This window comes from Nyctereutes procyonoides, unplaced genomic scaffold, assembly GCF_905146905.1.
Source record: "Nyctereutes procyonoides isolate TBG_1078 unplaced genomic scaffold, NYPRO_anot_genome, whole genome shotgun sequence".
NCBI classification, from domain to species: Eukaryota; Metazoa; Chordata; class Mammalia; order Carnivora; family Canidae; genus Nyctereutes; species Nyctereutes procyonoides.
The window spans coordinates 5,299,822-5,320,075 of record NW_026575033.1 but is presented as its reverse complement, the minus strand read 5'-3'; the positions used below and the strand labels follow the sequence as shown (position 1 = coordinate 5,320,075).

The window sequence follows — 20,254 nt, the reverse complement described above, 5'->3', positions numbered from 1 at the left end:
TGAGGACCATATTGCCAACAGTTTTAGAATATTTGAAATAAGATTCTGCTTTTTTGGACTGTAGAATTAGGAAGAATTCACTTGGTGTTTATTTTTGAAGGAGAAAGACTTCTAAAAGTTAGTGCAGGTATTTTCTTTGGAATGAAACCCACTTGATTCTAAGGAATAACAGAATTAATAAATGTTCAGAAAGTAGCTGCTTTGCCCTTCTAGTTTAGGAAAATTTCAGTAATGGAAATGCCTATGTCAAGCCAAATGGCACACTTGAAAGCACAGGTTTTCATTTTTACCCTCAGATCTTGGAAGAAAGCTTTCCATCAAATTCCCTCTTGGTTTTGTCTTTCTTCTTTATTAGGCCGATTTTGTGAAAATTGCTCACCCTGAGCCCGCATTCAGAGAGGCGGCGGAAGAAGCTTGTAGAAGTATTGGCACCATGGTAGAAAAGTATGTTCTGTTCCCCTTCATTACAATCTTGGGGTGATGTGGTTTTGTTGACTTTTGCTTTAGGAAATTTGTCTCTAGGGCTCCTCCCTGCAGGTTAGGGGATGGTGTGCTACCCTGCACAGTGCCCAGGGTGCTGGGGAAGAGGGAGGACCCTGGAGCAGGCCACTGTGGTCTCCTTGGCACCAGCACTGTGACTGGCTATTCATCAGCTTATTTATCAGTTCTTTTCCTTGTCTGCAAGTGAAGTAATGTGATTTGCCTCTTAGATGTATTGTGAGGAAAATGAGATAATAAAGTGCTTCTGGTGGTATCAGGCATGTAGCAAACATCCACTCATTATTATTTACATTAAGTAAGAGTTATTTATTTATTTATTTATTTATTTATTTATTTATTTATTTATTTAAAGTAAGAGTTTTTTAGTATCTCAGTGGCAAGTTGGAATTTCTTGATTATCCTGTAATGAAATTGCTATTGCATTGATGATGGCTGTGGGCGCTAGGCAAGAAGCCAACACTGCCTCTGCAAAGTAGCCTTGTGGTCCCTTGAATCTGGGGTGGGGAGGTTGTCTAAGGAGATCATAAAACTGTCTGGGAGGGCTGAGGCAGGCTGGGGCTTTGATGAAATGAGTTATTTTCAAGCAATCTTGGGGTTGATTTAAATATTTTAAGCCTTTACCAAGAGCTTGAAAGTGCTTGTGAAAATGACTTTGGAGGTGGACAGTGCCATATTCAAAGGCACTTAAGTGCATGAGGCCATGCCAGACACTGTCGAAAGCGAGTGAGCATGGCAGGGGCTCGCTGGGCATGAACATACCACTGGAAAACATTGGAGGGCTTTTTCACAAGCCAGAAGTTGGAGGAGGTGTGTGGTCACAGAGTGTGGTGGCTTCTCTGGTTTTGACCTGACACTTCAGGAGGTGCTACTGCTGCTTCACCCGCACTGAGCATCATTTGCTCTCTTTGGGACAATACATATAAGTTCTCTTAGAGCCATTGAAAATCTACTCATTGACTGAGATAAAACGGGTCCCTGCACACTCCAGACACTGGGTGTGAGGAAGGGACTGCAATTGTGGCTTCCTTGGGAGGGACAGCACTGCCCAGGGAAGAGCCCCCGGAAATGAGTATGAGCTGCTGGGGTGCCTGCCTGAGGCACCTTGAACACTGTATCGGGCCTGAGCTGAGATACAGCTCTGGTCTGATGGATGTGGGTTCTTAATTTTGCAGCAGGACAACAAGGAGACCATAATTGGTAGCAAATGGTTGTCAAGAGTATCTGTGCAAGGTCTTCACTTCATCCTGGAGAGTGTTTCAGTTCTCTCCTTCTTTGCCACACTCCACCGGCTGCCCCGAGGCCCGTCGAGGGCCTGCAAGTGGGTCAGGACACAGAACTAGTGGCCTTCACCCGTGCTTTGCTCTCGGTTCTCCCTGAGCACTAGGACTCCTTTTCCTCTTGAGTCTAACTGAATCATGCCTTAACTACTGGAGCTGATCTTTGAGAAATAGGATGATTTCAGGTGTGTGTGTAGAATTGATTTGTTCCCCAGTAGTGGAAATAAAAGCCTATGGTTAGGTGTGTTTGTTTAGAGTTGATGCCAGCCATAGACTAAAATAGAGACTTTATCTCAGGATCTTATGACATAAAACATAATGCGGGAGATGTGCTGAAACTTCTGAAGAGGATACAGCACAGGCTGTGTCTGAATGCCTGTCCTTTTGACATGTATGTAGTAGCTTGTTGAATGAGCCATCCTGGAGGTGATGGGGGGCCACATTGATTTTCTTCCAGTTTCCTGGGATTGCTGCCTGGGCGCAGGAGAGGTGGTGTGCCTGCTCTTCTTGTTGAACATTTTCCCACTGGTGGTGACTGCCTCAGTTCCCTTGGTCTTTGGGGTGGTCCACGAGAGCCATAGCAACAGAAACTTCAATTTCTACAGAGCTGCAGGTTTTTGACTCATTAGGGAACCTGGCCATCCTTGAGTTCCTGAGTCAGAATGGGCAGACAGTTCTTACAGCCTCCCTTCCCTGGGGATCTACTGGGCAGGGATCACATTATGTCTGAAACCAAGTCACTGTTTAGTTCCGAGAGTGGCAGGGCTTTCTGGCATCCAGGAAAGAAGAACTCAGGACCTGGTAGTGGGACTGTGGCTTGGGTTGAGGGCAGTACTCAGTTGGGGGGCTGAGAGCAGGCTGGCAAGGCCACCTAATTGTAACTACTATTTCTTCATTCATGGCGGGAGCATCTCATTTAACCCTCAGGGTGACCTGCAGTCTAACAAGCTGGAGGAGTTCAAATCCTTGCCTGAGGTCACCAAGTAGTAGTAGGGCTGGTGTTGTAACTCTAGTGTGTGGCCCTGAAGCCTGCATCCTTGAGCTTTCTTCACTGTGTGGCCATGTGAGCCTGCCACTGTGGCCCAGGTGGGCAAAGGTCACCCATGTTCTAGGCTCTTCACTTTGGAACTGCACAGTCTTTGTGTTCATGCTTCCTCCCATCTTCATTCCCTTTTTATTAAACAAACAAATGGCCATCAGCATGTTGCTCTGAATGAATTCTCAGTGGCAGTAGGCTCAGATCGCTCAGCTCACCAGCTACTACATTCCTCCCCCTCCCTTCTCTCCTGTCTGCTTTTCTGGTTCCAGCTGTTGACCGTGGCTTTAAATTTATCCTTTTACCTTTCACAACACTTAGTACCCTGACACTTTGCTTGAGGGACTGCCTGTTTCTGTACTAACTGTGGTTTGTACTATTTCTATACTAAATAAAGAAACAAAACAAAACCCCAAACCTTTGGCCTGTGGGCGTGTGTATGCTAGGATGTGACACCATTCTCTTAATGTAAAGTTAAATAGAAGATACTAGAAGATTGTTTATTTTTTTTTCATTTGTAATTTTTCTAGGTTGAACACAAATGTGGAATTATATCAGAGTTTGCAAAAATTGCTAGCTGATAAAAAACTTGTGGAGTCCCTCGATCCAGAAACCAGGTACTTCTTCCTTTGCATTAATTATGGTTGTGACTATTGAGGCAGATTGGAAGGACAACTAGTGTCACTGTACTCACGGCCCCCTCTGTCTGCAGTATTGCTCCCAGGTCACTATATAACTCTGGCACTTTCTTTAGGACTTCACTCAAATGGTGTCTCCTCCTACTCTGCTTGTGTTTTCTTCTCAGTCCTTATTTCCAGCATTATCTCTTTGCTAATTTGATTACATCTCTCTTCCTCTTGGAGGGCAGGCATTGGGTATATTTTGTTCAGGGCTGCATCCCAGCACCTGCAGCAGTTCCTGGCCTGTAGTAGGGGTTTCATAATGGAATGACTTCCTATTAGCAGTTGGCAATCACACTTAGCTTCATGTTTGAAGTTCTATAATTGATACCACCAGAAGATAGAAGCAATTTGATTTTATTGACTGGTTGGATGTCATGATCCTTGAAATGGTTTCCTTTGGTTCATTCAATTGCATTTATTATGATCTGAATTGAAAAAGCTGAATTTCTAAGTCAGTGCATAAAAATATTTAATGTAGGATTTTGGATGCCATGTTTCTTTGCTCAAGCTTATTTATTTATAATGATTTTGTAAGTTTGTCACTAACCCACCTACATATTACCTGTTTTGTAGCACAGAGGTTAATATTTTTTCTTACCTGTTTGTATTTGCTCATCTACTTTGTATTTTATGGGACACTTACTGGGACACTTACTTCTTTTCATTCCTCAATCTCCCTCTTGCTTCCTTCTCCCCTTTCTGTCTCCGTTATGTGGCTTATGACTCCCACGTGAAGCCCTGTTCTGCAGGGATCAGTTGATATGGGATCTCACTGTTAATCTGATACACAAGCACCATGCCATAGAAATCATACAATGAGGCTGTCTTTGGGGGATTATTTTCACCTGACTTCTAGTATGCAGGTATAGGTTTGATCTTAGTTCGCTACATTGATCCTGAGCCTCAGGATACTAGGAAAGCTGGTTATACCGTCAGAATACTTTGTCTTTATCATACTTCTAGGCTTGAGCTTAACACTGTCTTTGTTAACAAAACAAGTCAAAGTTGAATGCCTGCTCATTGTGCTGGATTTATACTCAATTGGTATGGACATTGAGTAGAGATAGCAGGTTATTCATAACCTGACTTTGCTAATGATCAACTTTTCTATATTTAACATAGAAAAAGTAGGGTGGACTGGAAGACTATTTAGGTGCAAAGAACTTGTTCTAACAGAATATGTCCTCATTTCTAGATGTTACTAAAAACACCAACAGGATCTTTAAAGTGACAAAATGATGACTACCTTGGAAAAAATGAGCAAGGGAGAGTATCAGTATTCTAGAAAGGAGACTTGGAAGTAGAGGAAAGCAAGAATTTAAAGTAATAATTATTGAAATATCATGGCACTTGTGCATCATCGAGTGTTGGCTAGCACTCAGAGAGGACCTTGTGTGCAGTAAGGTATGAGACAAGAATTATAAATTGTACATATAAGCCAGAGAATTATAGATTTAATAAATTATCTCGTCATAAAAAGTTACTGTATAAAAGAAGTGATTTAAATTGAGTAGTAGATCATCATCTTATTCTTTGATACATTCCTTGAAATACTAGTTCTATGAGCTATTCAAAAGTATTCCCAGAAGGGTTCCATTAGTTAAATTTGGAAATCTGACACATTTATGTATGGTCTCCTCTTGAAGAGTTTTAGTTTATTAGAGTCTGTGAGAAGCCCAGCCATAAAGAAACCTGTTTTACTTGGGTTTTTCCAAAACCATTAAGAGCTTTCTTATATGCAAGGAACATAAACTCATCATCTTCAGAAAATATAATGGAGGGAAAACCCCAGTCACAAGAGCAACAGAAGTTGTAATATACCTTGAAATAAACTCAGGAATGCAAAGCATGCAGAACCTCAACACGCACACATAAGTTTAAATATGAGAGACAATTAAGTGGAGAAACTTACATTGTCTTAGATAAGAAGAAAGCTCAGTGATGTTTTCTACTAGGTCCATAAGTTCAGTGAAATACAATCTATAAAGAACATATTTCTGTTGTTACTTTAAATTATTTTGAAGTCATAGACAATAAATGTGGCTGAAAAGACAGGAAAAAACTGGTGAGAAAAGTACTAAAAAGGGATTTGTACCAGATAGTAAGACATATTATAAAAATGCTATATTTAAAAGTCTTGTACTTAAACCAGCGTAGTCAATTAGATCAATGGAAGAAGAGAGAAATTCAGTCACGAATATATATAAGACTATTTAGTATATGATAAAAGTGTCATTTAGTATCAGTAGGGTTTTCAGTAGTTGATGTTAGGCCAGATTCCCTGCTATTCCGAGAAAATAGTAGATTACTTAAAGTTATAAATCTTTTTAAAAAAGGAAATCATAAAAGTATTGAAAATCTTGGAATATGGGAAGTCTGTCTTCTCATGATAACAAAGTCAGACCACAAGAGATTGATTTGATTATCTGAAAACTGCAAACTTCGGTACAGCGAAACTTTTCCACATTCACAGTCAGAATACAGAATACAGAATACTGGGACAAATGTTATTTACACAATAAAGGGTTAATATCTTTACTGTGTTAAGAGTCCTTACAGATTACTAAAAATCAACAAACGTGTATTTCCTTTTAGAAAATTAGATAAAGGATTTTTTTTTGTGAAACTCTCCTTTCACAAAATAAGGAATAGCAACAGATGGGCAAGAAATCTGGAACAGGGCAGCCTGGGTGGCTCAGCAGTTTAGTGCTGCCTTCAGCTCAGGGCCTGATCCTGGAGTCCTGGGATCGAGTTCCACATTGGGCTCCCTGTTATGGAGCCTGCTTCTCCCTCTGCCTGTGTCTCTGCCTTCCCTCCCTCTCTCTCTCCCTCTCTCTCTCTCATGAATAAATAAATAAAATATTAAAAAAAAAAAGAAACCTGGAACAGTGTAATAAGTGTGATACATGTAATCAATGTGAAACAGTGGCTGCACATGTGGCCTGTACTATTAGACTACTTTGGTTGGATATTAGCTCCTTGGCTCTCCAGGTCTTGTTTTCTCCTCTGTAAGAAAAGAGTTAAAAAGTACTTCATAGGATTTTTATGAAGTTTAAATGAAATAATGAAAGTAAAATGCTTTGACAGTGACTGGCACATAGTAGTCATTCAAAGAACAGGACCCTGCCATCCTTAAAGAACAAAGAGCCCATCACTTAACCAAGTTGAAACAGAGCAAGGGTAGTTTGAATGGCTTAGGATAATGGGTCCTGTCTAGTTAAGTGCAAATTGATAAATATTTATGGAGGACACCTTTTTGATCAGTTTCGTTTCTTGGAATGTGTTCTCAGGAAACAAGAATAAAGAGATGTATGTAACAGGGACTTTTATCATAGCATGAATTACAGGAATGGGAAAAACGAAAATATTTTTAGTCCATATGACCAAATATTACAAACATTAAAAGCCATGTTTCTGAAGAGTATTTAAAGAGATAGGGGCGCCTGGGTGGCTCAGTCATTTGGGCGTCTGCCTTCGCTTTGGGTCATGATCCCAGGGTCCTCGGATGGAGCCCGCATTGGGCTTTCCTTGCTCAACGGGGAGTCTGCTTCTCCCTCTCCCCTGCTGACCTTCCCTCCAACTTGTGCTCTTGTTCACTCTCTTAAATAAATAAATTGAAAAAAAAATTTTAAAAGGAAATGTTCAATGTTTGTGGTTTAATTTTAGAGAAAAAGCAAGATAAAAGTCTGTTACTTGGCTCCCAGTTATCTTAAATAAGTAGTATAACATACTCAAGTAGATTGGATGGAAGCCAAGGGAGGGTCTTTATTGTTGTTGATGTTAGCCACAACTACATTGCCACTGAGACAGTGCCTTTATGAGACTGCAGATGCTGTCTCTGCTTCTCAGGATGCGGTCCTGTTGCGTGTCCCCCACCAGTCCACCTGGCCCTCCTCCATCAAGTGGAGTTGGTGTGTGAGGGAATTAAGTGCCTCTTACGTCCATTCAGAAACTCTGCAAACATTTTTCAAGTATCTACTATGTGCTGGGCACTGTGCCAACTTCTCTAACTTTATGTTATTTAATTTCACATTTTCTGCATAGCCTTTAAAAATAAACAGATTGGAGGGAAATGTAAGAATTTTAATGGTGGTTATCTTTGGTGAGATTAGTGATTTTCCTTTTTCCCTACATTTCTACACAAAGCTGTTATACAATGAACTTATATAATATGATAAACTTACTTTATACATTCCCATCCCCATTTATCAATGCCTGTTGTTTTTTTTCCCCTCTTAATAAATCAAACAAAATACTGTTTCTAGAAGAGACAGAGTGGAATGTGTTTTAGGTTGACTGTTCAGGATGGGAGATCACTGTGAGGTAGAGATAATGGGAATATTTTAGGGGCTTTGCATTATTTAAGAAATAAGGTAAGTGACTAAATTATTAATGTGGACTATTGAATTTTCAGAAATTTAGAAGAACTTTAATTCTGTCCATTCAAGGTATACTGGCACAATAATCAAGAAGATAAATATACCCTTTATGAAAAGTCAGAGAAAGCCAGGAGAGTAGATCAAATATTTGGATAACTAATTCCAGAAAACTAGTAGTTTAAAAAAATTATTGACAGAAAGAGGTGTTACATTTGAAATTGGTTCCAAGCATGTAGTAGGATTAAAGAGAAAGAAAATGATTCTCATTAGCCAAGAAACTCAGCTTCCGGCATAGCATCAAAGAATTTAATATTCTAAGTAGCTGCTACTAGTTGGAAGAAAAACTGAAAATCTCATGCAATAGAGCCTTTGAAAAATTGTCTAAGTGCACACTGTTTTATGTTTTTAATTATTGGAATTTGGATGGAGTTGAAATAAGTAATTATCGTGGTGGTGGTCTCAGGTTTGTACTCTGAATAAAGGAATAAGCTCCTACATGTAAAGCTAGTCATAATTATTTTTCATGTTCTGCAGTACATATATTGACTTTTTAAAACATTGGTTGAAGTTATTCTTTGTTCCCTCTTTGGTTATTATACTTAAACTCCTTATAAAGCATTTACAACCCAAGTATTACAATTCATGACTTTTTTTTTTTCATGACTATCATACGGCTCCAATACAACCTTTTTAAAACATTCTATGTTCTCCCTATTTTTTTTTTTAAATTAAGTTTGGTAAGTGGAAATCATAAATGCTATTGGAGTCCATAGCAGAGGCCCCTAATTTGGTTAGTAGTGAAGGACAGCCTTCAGAGACCTTGCAGTGGAGGACAGGTGTTTCATGACGTGCCAGGTTGATCATGCCAAGGGATTCTGACCTTGAGAAAGGTCATCCGTAGGGATGGAGGACTGGAGGAAGGTGATGCATTGCAGTAGGGCTAGCTACAGTATATCAGGGGAAGGAGGACCACTGCCTGAGCTAGGACAGTGGTATTAGGAAGGAGAGAAGGGGTTATTTTATTTTATTTTATTTTATTTTATTTTATTTTATTTTATTTTTTACAGAAAATAACATTTTTATTGTGGGTGGCTAAAATGCACAGAAGAAATGTCATAACTTTAAATAATTAGTAATAGGAAAGAAAAATATGTGAGGAACATTCAACTGAAGTTAATTGAAAATAAAAGTAATACTTTCCTTCAGTTTTTCTGTGAACTTTAAAGCACTTCTGAATGTTAAAAGAGAAAAGACAAAAAGAAGAAAAATGCAAATAAGCATTAGGAAACAGACAAATGATAAATAAACCCAAGTGTTGACTCTTTGGAAAAATGAGTAAAATGAAGAAGTCGGTAGATAATATAATTTAAAAGTTGTTGAAAGTTACAAATCCAAAATTTGAGATAAGATTACAGATATAACAGGGAAAGTTAAAAATATTATAGAAGGAATTATGTTAACCCTAGTCTGTGGAAATAAATTTGAAAACTTAATAAGAACAGATAATTTTCTAAATAACAAGGTACATATGCAGAACTATTTTGATAAATTTTTTTTTGCATGAAAGGACAGTGATGAGTATGTGTTTCTGAAGAGTTTCCTCTGTGGGTCTCAATGCATTCTATAGTATTCAGATTAAATTGGTGAAAATGCATATAGATAATATATGGTAATGTCTCTATATTGGTCTAGGTAGACATGCTGCCACTTATCAGCAGGTGAGAGAAGTCGGTATGGAAGCTACTCAGACACAAACACTGTGCCAGGCACTGAAGAGTCAGTCATTAGATGGCAGAAACCAAGACCCCATTCTCCAGAGGGGCTCGCAGTATAGTGTTGGAGGAGAAGCATCCAGTACACACACAGACACACACAAAGAGAACTGCATTGCACTGTAGGGAATTAGAAGTACAGGGCTCTAAGAACATTTTATAACGGGCCTTCTCATTAGGAAGGTGGTCTAGCCAAAACATCTAAGCAGGGTTTTCTTGAGAGGACTTACTGTCCCTGAAGCACCACCTGCATGGAGGGGATGGCATGACTGGAAGGCCCTTGACAGGAAAGAAAGTGTATTTATTAAAGAATGAAAAGGTGTCTGGAGAGTCTGTCGCCCAGAAGGGGTTAATTTGGTTGATTGCCCTATTTCTTTCTAATCCTTTTCCCCCTCACCACCAAATAAATAGCTACCATTTACTGTGTAATTTTCATATTGCTAAGAAAGTGATGTGTGATTACTTCTTTCTTACAGGTTAGTAATACTAGCATAAGCTCTATAAGATACACTCTTGTTTCCTGATCCCCTGATACATATTTATCAGTCAGATTTACTTAAGAGTGATATTACACTCTTATTTTTTGGACATCAGGGACCATGTTTTTCACTCTAATGTACTGTGTGTACCGGTCCGTGCTTTCGTGGCACAGCATGATGACATCTTGTTTCCAGCACACACATAATTCTCTTCCATTTAGGATATGGTATGAATTCAACATTTTAATTCCTCTGGTGTCTAATGGGAAGTAAATTATATCAAATTAGCTTATAACTAAAAAGGGAGAAATGTCCTTCTAAATATAAGATATTACAGGAGAAAATTAATGAAAAATTGCCCCTTACTTTAGATACTATCCAAGATACTTTCTATTCCACTATTGTTTTTTTTTTATTGTTCTGATGAAATTGTTACATCAGGGAAAGGGTAGGAAAATTAGGGCTTGCTCTTACGTTTGCAGATGCATTCAATGATTATTAAAAATGTTCCTCTCCATAGTGCAAACTAGTACTAGTTCTGGAGATGGTGAGGAACCTTTCCTCACAAGTCTTAAGCCAATTTAGCACAAGGTGAATGGAAGCTGATAAGTGAGGAGCCTGCTTGATGGTTTCTCTTAGAACTCCCCAAATACTTTATTTGTATCCATGTTAGGAAATTTACTGTATCTTTACCTTGTATTCATTCATTCAAAAAGTATTTGTCCCTTTATGGGACCATGCCTTATGAAACATTCATGTCTTTACTCACAAGCATCTTAGAGTATAGTTCTGTTAAATATACATGCTAGATATAAAGCATATTATAGTTATATGTATACAGGCTTATCTAGTTGCAATTGGAAATCATGTGTGTGTCCCATGAGTATTTATTTGGTGGGTTGCATAAAGTATGTGGCAAATATTTTTTGAAGGAAAAGCAGTGGATAATTGAAAGGATGTCCATCTTTTCTAGAAAAAAAGCAGAACAGCAGATAAATTTGGCCTATTCGAGTAATCATCATTCCCTTGGTTCAATTTAAGGCTTATTATACCATTAACATGATGTATATGATGCCAAATCATCCATAGGAGAGCAGCTGGGTATTTTGCCTGATTTCTAAGATGTTAATTCCTGGTTTCAAACAAATTTATCTGTATGTGTGTGTGCATGTATGCATGTGTGTGTGTAAACATTTGGCTTTTGGGGAGTTTGTTTTTTTTTTTTTTTTTTTTTTTTTTTTTTTTTTTTTTTTTTTTTTTTTTTTAAATTTTTTATTTATTATTTATTTATGATAGGCACACAGTGAGAGAGAGAGAGAGAGGCAGAGACACAGGCAGAGGGAGAAGCAGGCTCCATGCACCGGGAGCCCGATGTGGGATCCGATCCCGGGTCTCCAGGATCGCGCCCTGGGCCAAAGGCAGGCGCCAAACCGCTGCGCCACCCAGGGATCCCGGCTTTTGGGGAGTTTGGTTGAAAAAGTCCAATTTATTTAACAAGAAAGTGATTTTATTTATTATTATTATATGTTATAACCTGGGTTCTTATTTACAGGCGAGTGGCTGAACTGTTTATGTTTGATTTTGAAATCAGTGGAATCCATCTAGACAAAGAAAAGGTGAATCTTTCCTCTCTGCTTTTTAATGCTAATTTTACTAATATCTGGTTGGTATCTTTATTGCTACAGTCCTTGTACATTGCTTAAATATGCAAATCACAGAAACTTTAGGTTGTTTGTGTTATGAATTTCTTTTGTTATATTTGAATGTAGCACTATCTGGAAATTTGTCCATTATGCACGATAGTTGAGAATTATGAAATTACACGAGACAGTTGAGGTGTTTGAAGTGTTGTGGCATCCTAGATGGGCGATATCAGGAAAGAGAGGCAAGTGAACAGGAAAGCTGAGAATGCTGAAGATTGAGGTCTGGGAGTGGGAGCACAGGGATTATCGCTGAGACCTTTACATGTGCGTGTTCATATTATACGTGTCTTTGACAGATCCATGTGGTTTTGTTCTGGAAGCAGGAAGCAGGGGTTCTACAATGTTTACCCTGGAACAGGAGGGACCTTAGACATTGTTCAGACCCCTCCTTTCACAAATAAGGAAGTAGGACAAAATGATTTGTTCAGGTTCCCATCCTTTGTTTCCAAAATGTCTCACCCTGGCTGTTTCTCTTTCTAGAACACAGCATCCTAAGAAACTGAGTGCCTCATTTCTATATTAAGCTCAGGGCTGGGAGAGTGGGGTGACTGAGCACCACTGAAAGATCTTCCTGCTCCATAGTTATCTCCTCTACTTGCCTGCAGTCTGTTATGGTTATGCCTTTTTTTTTTCATAGGTATGTTTCTCCTAATAAATAGAGCATAAAGCCGTTTACTTATGAATAGAGATTAGTTTGTCAGAGTACTTTGGAAAGTCGAGGTCAGGGTCTTGGGAATATGCAGCACCTACAATAGGTAATACCATTTTGCTTAGTGCTGGGTTTGAGTAATGCTGGGGCCACTTGCACACCTGTGTGTTTATGTGGCTTTAAGGGCTCAACACAAGACTCCTAACCTCAACCCTGAGCCGACACATGCCACCCAGCAGTCCCCACGGCTAATAGGCTCTACTGTAAATGTATGTTGTTTAAAATTGACACATTGGCTTCTCTTCAAGCCAGTTCTTTAGTAATACTTCTCTGCATAATAAATCCACTAGTTTCTGTTTCACTCGAATAAAAATTTGGGGTCAGTTCACATTTTTTAAATTCCCTATACTTTCATGTCTTAATCAGTGACAGAGTCCTTGGATCGTTTCTGTAGAGCTCCTACGTCTGTCTGCATCCCCAAAACAACTCACCCTGAAGCTTATCACCATGTACCTGGCCTGTCCTAAAGGTCTTTGTCTTCCTGTCTCTCATTATAATTAATAGTGATTAAGCATTTGCTATTTGAAGCATGCATTCTCATCAGAGCTTCATATAATAACTGTGAGGTTGTTTGAGTATTGCTATCATTCCTGTGTTGTAGACGAGGAACCAAGGCACCTAGCATTTATGTGACAACGTCACAGAGCTCAGACTCCAGAGCCTGCTCAGCTCTCCCTGCTCAGATTTTCTGCTGGTCAGTCCAACCTGTCTGTGAACATTGGTGTGATTTCCTTAAAGTATTGATTCAATCATTACTCTCCTGCCCAGAACCTCTCAGTCACTTTCTGTTGCCTATAGCAGCTAATATGTAACAGAACAAACATGGTGATGCTCTCCTAGCTGTTCCTTGGCTCCCCTGTAACTCATTACACTGTGCCTTCTCTGTGTGGTCCTGATGTGGCTCTTCCTTCTCCTCTGTCTGCCCACCAGGCCTGCCTACCTTAAACCCCTGCTTATCCTCAGACACTGTGTCTGTGAACCTTTTATCAATCCCCCACCTGGAGTTTTGTTTTCGTCTGAATTCCCATTTGACTTCTTTCATGCATGTGGCATTTATCTTTAAGTGCCTGTTACTGAAGCTGTTCCTATTGCATTACTTAGCTAAATTATGGGATTCTTAAGGACCAAGAATGCCAGTCATGTTTTTCCAGTTTTGGCCTCAGCAAATGCTGAATGACTGTATGATGAATCATAATAATTCTAGCTAATACTAAGTTTGATATTCAGAAGGAAGATAGTGGAGAATAGTAGACTTGCTAGTAGAGAATCTAGGTGAATAGTCTTGTTATTTTATATAATCCTCAGGAAAGATGTTTTTGAAACTTTACTCAAAGGTATTATGTGTCAAGTCAAGGTCTATTTCACCAGCATTGAACCTGCTGCTTTTACTTCTTGAGTATTCTTAAAAGGATAGCTGCCCTTCCTGGCATGTCACTCCCTGGAACCCACGAACCTTAAAGATGCAAGTAAAGTAAACCTGCTGAACTCCTCTCTCGTAACCTCTGTGTCTGTTCTCCAAGGTGCTCCACTAGGACAGGATAAAAGGAGACATGTTACGCTTTTTGAAAGAAACCCACCAACATAATGTACAAATTATAAAGGCCTGTATATTCTTTCTGTATTCTTCCTAGGTTATCTTTTATTTAATTTTTAAGGTTTCTTATGAATATAACTTAAAAGTTTAAAATTGATGGAGGTATATGTTTTTTAGCAATCATTTGTTAAATAACACAATTGCATAGAATTCTTAGAGTATCATATCTTTACCTCAGAATGATGGAATGCTATGCCTAGAAAATTGGTGAATGCAGGAAGTAACCCAGTTTTTAATTTTCTGGGGATTTTTAAAATTCTTTGAAATAGTTTTATGACTTTTTTTTTCCCATTAGTAAAGGCTTTGGGGAATATTTTTGGAAAGTAGTGTAATTTCCAAATCTTTCACCTTTTTGGTTATTCTGCTGGTGGCCATTAGGTGGCGATAGATGGCCATAATAGAGACAAAATCGGTAAAGAGAAACTTGGACTGTAAAGACATTGGAGTATCTGAAAATTAATTTTTTTTCCATGAAGTTTGATTTCTCTATGTTGTGAGTTTTTTTTTTTAAGTAGGCTCCACACCAAGTGTGGAGCCCCACATGGGACCTAACGTGGCCCCCATATGGGGCTTGAACTCAAAACCCCGAGATCAAGATCTGAGCTGAAATCAAGAGTCTGATACTTAACCCGTGGAGCCACCCGTGTGCCCCTATCTTGTAGAATTTTTGGTGGTTAACATATACTTGATTTTCCCCCAACATCTTATCAAGCATAGGTCGGCATCTTAAATACCTTTTTAAAAATTGTTAATGCTGCTTAACCATTTTTAAGGGTCATACTACAATTTAGAATGTGTTGAAGGCTAGTGACCACCATCCCAGAAAGAGGTGCATCTGATTTCACCAGGTGCCCATCTAGTTTTTTAGTAATAACAACTGCAGATTCCTCCTTGTCCTCCAGTAGATGGGATTGATTACATGAACCAGTTTATGTTTTTTCCAAAACATCTGTGGGCTCTCCCTTTGATAATACATCTTTTCTCAGGAGATTGTATGTCCTAAAGGTGTGACTGCAAGAAAAAGCCCATGTGGGTGTGCCAACGCCATCCACATCCTCTCCCGTGAGTTGGTGGGGTGACGGGTACCGGGCACGGAGCTGGAAGACCGGGCCTGGCCTGTGCGCTCTGTCTGGCTCTGCTTCCCACTGTGCTGCTGTCCTTCTGTAGCTGCTCAAGTGTGTGCACACTACAGGGCAGCCCCCTCTGGGTGTTCACTGTACTCCTGTGAAGACTTGCAAAAAATTCCTTTCCTTTCCCTCTACTTTTTTATCTCGTCATTTAGGACTGAGTATATTTTCAAATTTTCCCCTTCCAATACTTACTCTTTTTCTTAAAGATTTTATTCATTTATTTGACAGAAAGAGAGAGAGTAAGAGCACAAGCAGGGAGAGTGGCAGGCAGAGGGAGAGGAAGAAGCAGACTCACCGTCAGGCAGGGAGCCCGAGGTGGCTCTGGATCCCAGGATCATGACTTGAGCCGAAGGCAGACACTTGACTGACTGAGCCACCCAGGCACCCCTACTTGCTCTTTTTAGTCTCCAACTACTTATATCGATACTTCAACTACCTACTGTACTCCAATTCACTTAACTAAGAGGTTATTTTGGGGATTAGAGAAGGATTCTGTACTTCCAAATATCATTAATTTCAAAGATTAGTTATATAAAAGATTATAGGCATAAAATAGAACCCTGGTATTTATGTAAATCTCAAAGCATAGAAATACGATAAAAACTGTTAGGATATTAAGAATCTATCAAAAATAGATTTAGCATACTATTTATAGGATATTATTATGTTTTATAGATAATATATAAACAACATAGTATTCCTTTTATTTAGTATCTCAATTAATTTAACCATATATGTTGCTTTACCATCTTTGTAGATGGTCTGTTAAATCAGTTGTGAAATATTACTTTAAATGCCTTTAAATAACTTTTACTCCCTCTGCATCTAGCGTAAAAGAGCAGTGGACCTGAATGTTAAAATCTTGGATTTGAGTAATACATTTCTCGTGGGAACTAACTTTCCCAACAAGGTTGAGAAGCATCTCTTACCAGAACACATTCATCGTAACTTTGTAGTCACTGGAAATCATGTCATGATTGATGGTCTACATGCAGAAGCTCCAGATGACCTGGTACGTGCATTCCACTCTCTTCATAGTTCGGCTTCTGTCTGTATGTTGCCTCTGTTTTAACTCAAAATTCAGTGATAATGTCATCATACCTTTAAAAATACTTGAGTGTTACTAAGGCCTAAAATTTGACTGTGAGATTATTACTTCTGCTAATACTTTGAATGATGAAAATGGTTTATTCATGTCTCATAAAGAACTCATTACTTTTTTTAAGATTTTATTTATTTATTAATGAAAGACACAGAGAGAGAGAGAAAGAGAGAGAGGCAGAGACACAAGCAGAGGGAGAAGCAGGCTCCATGCAAGGAGCCTGATGTAGGACTTGATTCCGGGTCTCCAGGATCAGGCCCTGGGCTGAAGGTGGCGCTAAACCACTGAGCCACCCGGGCTGCCCAAAGAACTCATTTTTAAAGTATGATAGATAATAATTGACATTTGAGACTACTTAGATTCTTAATGCCTGTAGTTTTAATCTGATTATGGCACATGCATTGGGTGAATGTTTGTTCCACCATAGCCTATAACAGAGAACTCCAGTCAAGGATGTGTTTATATCCCATACTACAGAAACTTTGTAGTATGGATCAAAAAGCTTTATTCATCCTGTATAAAACCTGACTTTATTTTTAAAGCAATGATCACCTATAGAATAGAGAAGTGAGAGAGTTAGCCTATATTGTCATTGCATGGGCCTTTGTGTCATGGCACTTCTTATACCTTCTACCATTTACATTTTAAATATAGGTTCGAGAAGCCGCTTACAAAATTTTTCTTTATCCCAATGCCGGTCAGTTGAAATGTTTGGAAGAGTTGCTCAGCCACAGAGACCTTCTGGCCAAGTTAGTGGGATATTCCACATATTCCCACAGAGCCCTCCAAGGAACTATAGCCAAAAATCCAGGTAATCTTGTTCACCTACCCAACTTTTCAGGGTAAAATAGAATTTTTGCAAAACTGAACTTCTGATTTTAAATAGCTGTAAATTAGTGTTCTCTTTTTAATATACTCAGAGACCTATTTATTGAGATATTCTACATCTTTATATAAAACTGACTTCTAAATAGAGCAAATAATCTGACATATATTCTCTCCAACCATGGTAATTTATGTCTTGTGCATGTTGAGAGTAAATGAAAATACTTAAATTTTCATTGATGCTGATTTCAATTATTTTCATTTTATTTATTTATTTATTTATTTATTTATTTATTTATTTATTTATTTATTTATTATTTTCATTATAACTCAGCTAGTTTCTATGGTCAGCCTAACCAAATTGGTTAGAATTAGTGTGAAAGAGGAGGAAAGATCAATGTATGTGCTGAAGACAAGGTTGAATATAGGCTAGCGCTATAAAAACATATCGTTCTATAAACCTCCTTTTTAGAGAGAAGAGTATGAAATGGGAAGATTTGTGTTGGGGAAAAAGCAACCTAGGGTTTGTGAGAGTCTTGCCTTGTGCTCTGTTGAGTTCTTTCTGATTTGTAATGTATCAAAGAAAACCTTATACAATAGTACTAATAATGTAAGTGTCTATAGTGGGTTTTCTCAGAGTCAGGAGTAGAGTAGCTGTGATGGTGGCATTGTCCTATTCAAGATACCTTTTAGAGGTTGAATCTCTGAGCCTTGGTGATGGGTTGAGAGGGAGGAGGAAATGGTGTGCTGGGTACCCTTGGTTTCTGGTTGTGCATCTGGGCCGGCGTGCCCTTCGTGGACAGAGGGAATACTGGAAGTGAATTCTGTGTGGGAGAAAGATCACATTGTTCATTCTGTTCTGCCTTTATTCATTCCATGCATATCCCTTCTCACTCTAGTATGTCCCCATCTTCTCCAAAGCGTTCTTCAGAAACGTCCATTTCCTTGACCTGTCAAGGCTCTCTGCAAAACCATGGGCTCATCACACTCATTCCTTTCCTTATGTTGTTCCCTGCATGGGCAACAGCTCCCACCTCCCAGTCTGTTAAATCTTATATGGTTTTTCATTGCTCAGCTCAAAACCCACCTCTTTCACAAAGCCTTTTCACTTCCCCGAGACGCCATTGTTTGTCTCTGAACCCCTTATGTGCATACAATTTGTTTTCACCCCGCTTAACTCCTAAATAGATCTTATGTCATTTTTGTATGTTTTTCTGTAGTCATTGTTGTCATCAGATTGTTACAATACTTTATTATTATTATCTGTATAGTTGATCCGTGAATGATGCAGGGCTGTGGACATCCCTGCAACCCTGCACAATCTAAAATTCACATGTAACTTTTGACTCCCCCAAAACTTAACTATGAATATCCCACTGTCAACTGGAAGCCTTACTGATAACAAAGGGTCAATTAATCCATATTTCGTATGTTGTATGTATTATATACTATATTCTTACAATAAAGTTAGCTAGAAAAAAACATGTTATTAGGAAAAACATAAGAAAGAGAAAACACATTTATAGTACTGTACCATATTTTTCGAAAATACCTTTGTATAAGTGGACCTGCACAGTTTGAACCTTGATGTTCAAGGATCAACTATAATAATAGTAAGATACTTACTCTGGGCCACTGGCCATTATTTCATTTAATTACTGCACAGCTGTGTGAGGTAGATGTTTGTATCCACTTCGAGGTTATAGTGCTAAAAAGTGGCAGAGCTGAAACCTAAACCCATGCTCTAAACTTATGGTCTTCATAAGCTGTTTGAGACTTAACAGATAATATAAAAGACATCATCTTCAGTCTTTGTTTTCATCCATTGATTCAGTATTTACTGAGTGCCCACTACATGTTGGTGATTATCCCAGGCCCTAGATATAAATCTGTGTAAGACATGAAAATTTCTGCTCTTGTGCTGTTTATATTTCTATAAGGGAGATAAGAACAAAATAAATAGGTAAGGATCACAGTATGATATTAGTTACTACAAGATGTGGAGAGAACTGAACAGGTTAGGGGATAAGGAGCATGAGCGTGTGGGGGTGGTGCTGGATTTTATTTTATTTTTTTAAAGATTTATTTGTTTGTTTGTTTATTTATTTATTTATTTATTTATTTATTTATAGAGAGAGAGAGAGAGAGAGAGAGAGAGAGAGAGGCAGAGACACAGGAGGAGAGGGAAGCAGGCTTCATGCAGGAGCCTGATGTGGGACTCGATCCCAGGTCTCCAGGATCACGCCCTGGGCTGCAGGCAGCACTAAACCGCTGTGCCACTGGGGCTGCCCTGGTGCTGGATTTTAAACTGACTTGCCAGAGAGGGGCTTGCTGAAGATGAGGCATGTGTGCGTTGATTTGGAGGAAGTGCAGAAATAAGCCTATGGCTCACTAGGGAAAGAAAGTTCCAGATGGACACACAGTGAGTGCAGCGGGCCCTACATAGGTTGACCTGGTTTGAGGAAAAACACAAAGGGCAAAGCGGTGGACAGAGTGAGTGAGGGGAGTGGTAAGAGGCAGAGGCAGATAAGGAGGGGCTGTGTTCAGCAGGGCTTTTCCTCAAGTGAGGTGGCAAGTCGTTGAGGGATTTTGAGCAGAGAAGGAAGGTGACATGACTTAAATTTTGATGGCAGGTCATGTGCTGCTGACTCTGAGATAGACTACAGAGAGACAGGGGTGGAGGAGAGGCCATGTAGAAGCTGTTTTGTAGTAATTATGAGAAGGATGGTAGCTTGACCAAAATGGTGGCAAAGGAGGTTGTGGGAATATGTCTGATTCTGGATATGCAGCATTTTGGAGGGGAAACCAAGGCTTTTAACCTGGTCAACTGAAAAGACATAGTGAGTTCCTGTTAACTAAAATGGGGAGGACTGGAGGCTTGGTTTGGTTCAAGTTAAGTTGAGATACCAATTGGTATTCACATGGTGATACTGAGTAGGCAGTTAAATATGTATCTGTGGAATTGAGGAGAGAGCTCTGAGCCACAGATATAAATCTGGGTCTTTATTTATTTATTTAAAGATTATTTATTTTAGAGAGTGTGTGGGTGGGGGAAGCACAGGGA

At 39.1% G+C, this 20,254-nt stretch overlaps 1 protein-coding gene across 6 annotated transcripts in view; it reads left to right on the top strand.

Moving 5' to 3' along the window:
* MIPEP (mitochondrial intermediate peptidase) overlaps positions 1 to 20,254 on the top strand; it is a 186,782-nt gene that overhangs the window by 7,129 nt on the left and 159,399 nt on the right. For all 6 annotated transcript variants that reach the window (XM_055317274.1, XM_055317279.1, XM_055317277.1 and 3 more), the window contains 5 exons: positions 356 to 444; positions 3,345 to 3,431; positions 11,680 to 11,743; positions 16,093 to 16,275; positions 17,020 to 17,176. In XM_055317274.1, the coding sequence (XP_055173249.1) occupies positions 356 to 444; positions 3,345 to 3,431; positions 11,680 to 11,743; positions 16,093 to 16,275; positions 17,020 to 17,176 (580 nt within the window). The remainder of the gene's footprint in view (positions 1 to 355; positions 445 to 3,344; positions 3,432 to 11,679; positions 11,744 to 16,092; positions 16,276 to 17,019; positions 17,177 to 20,254) is intronic.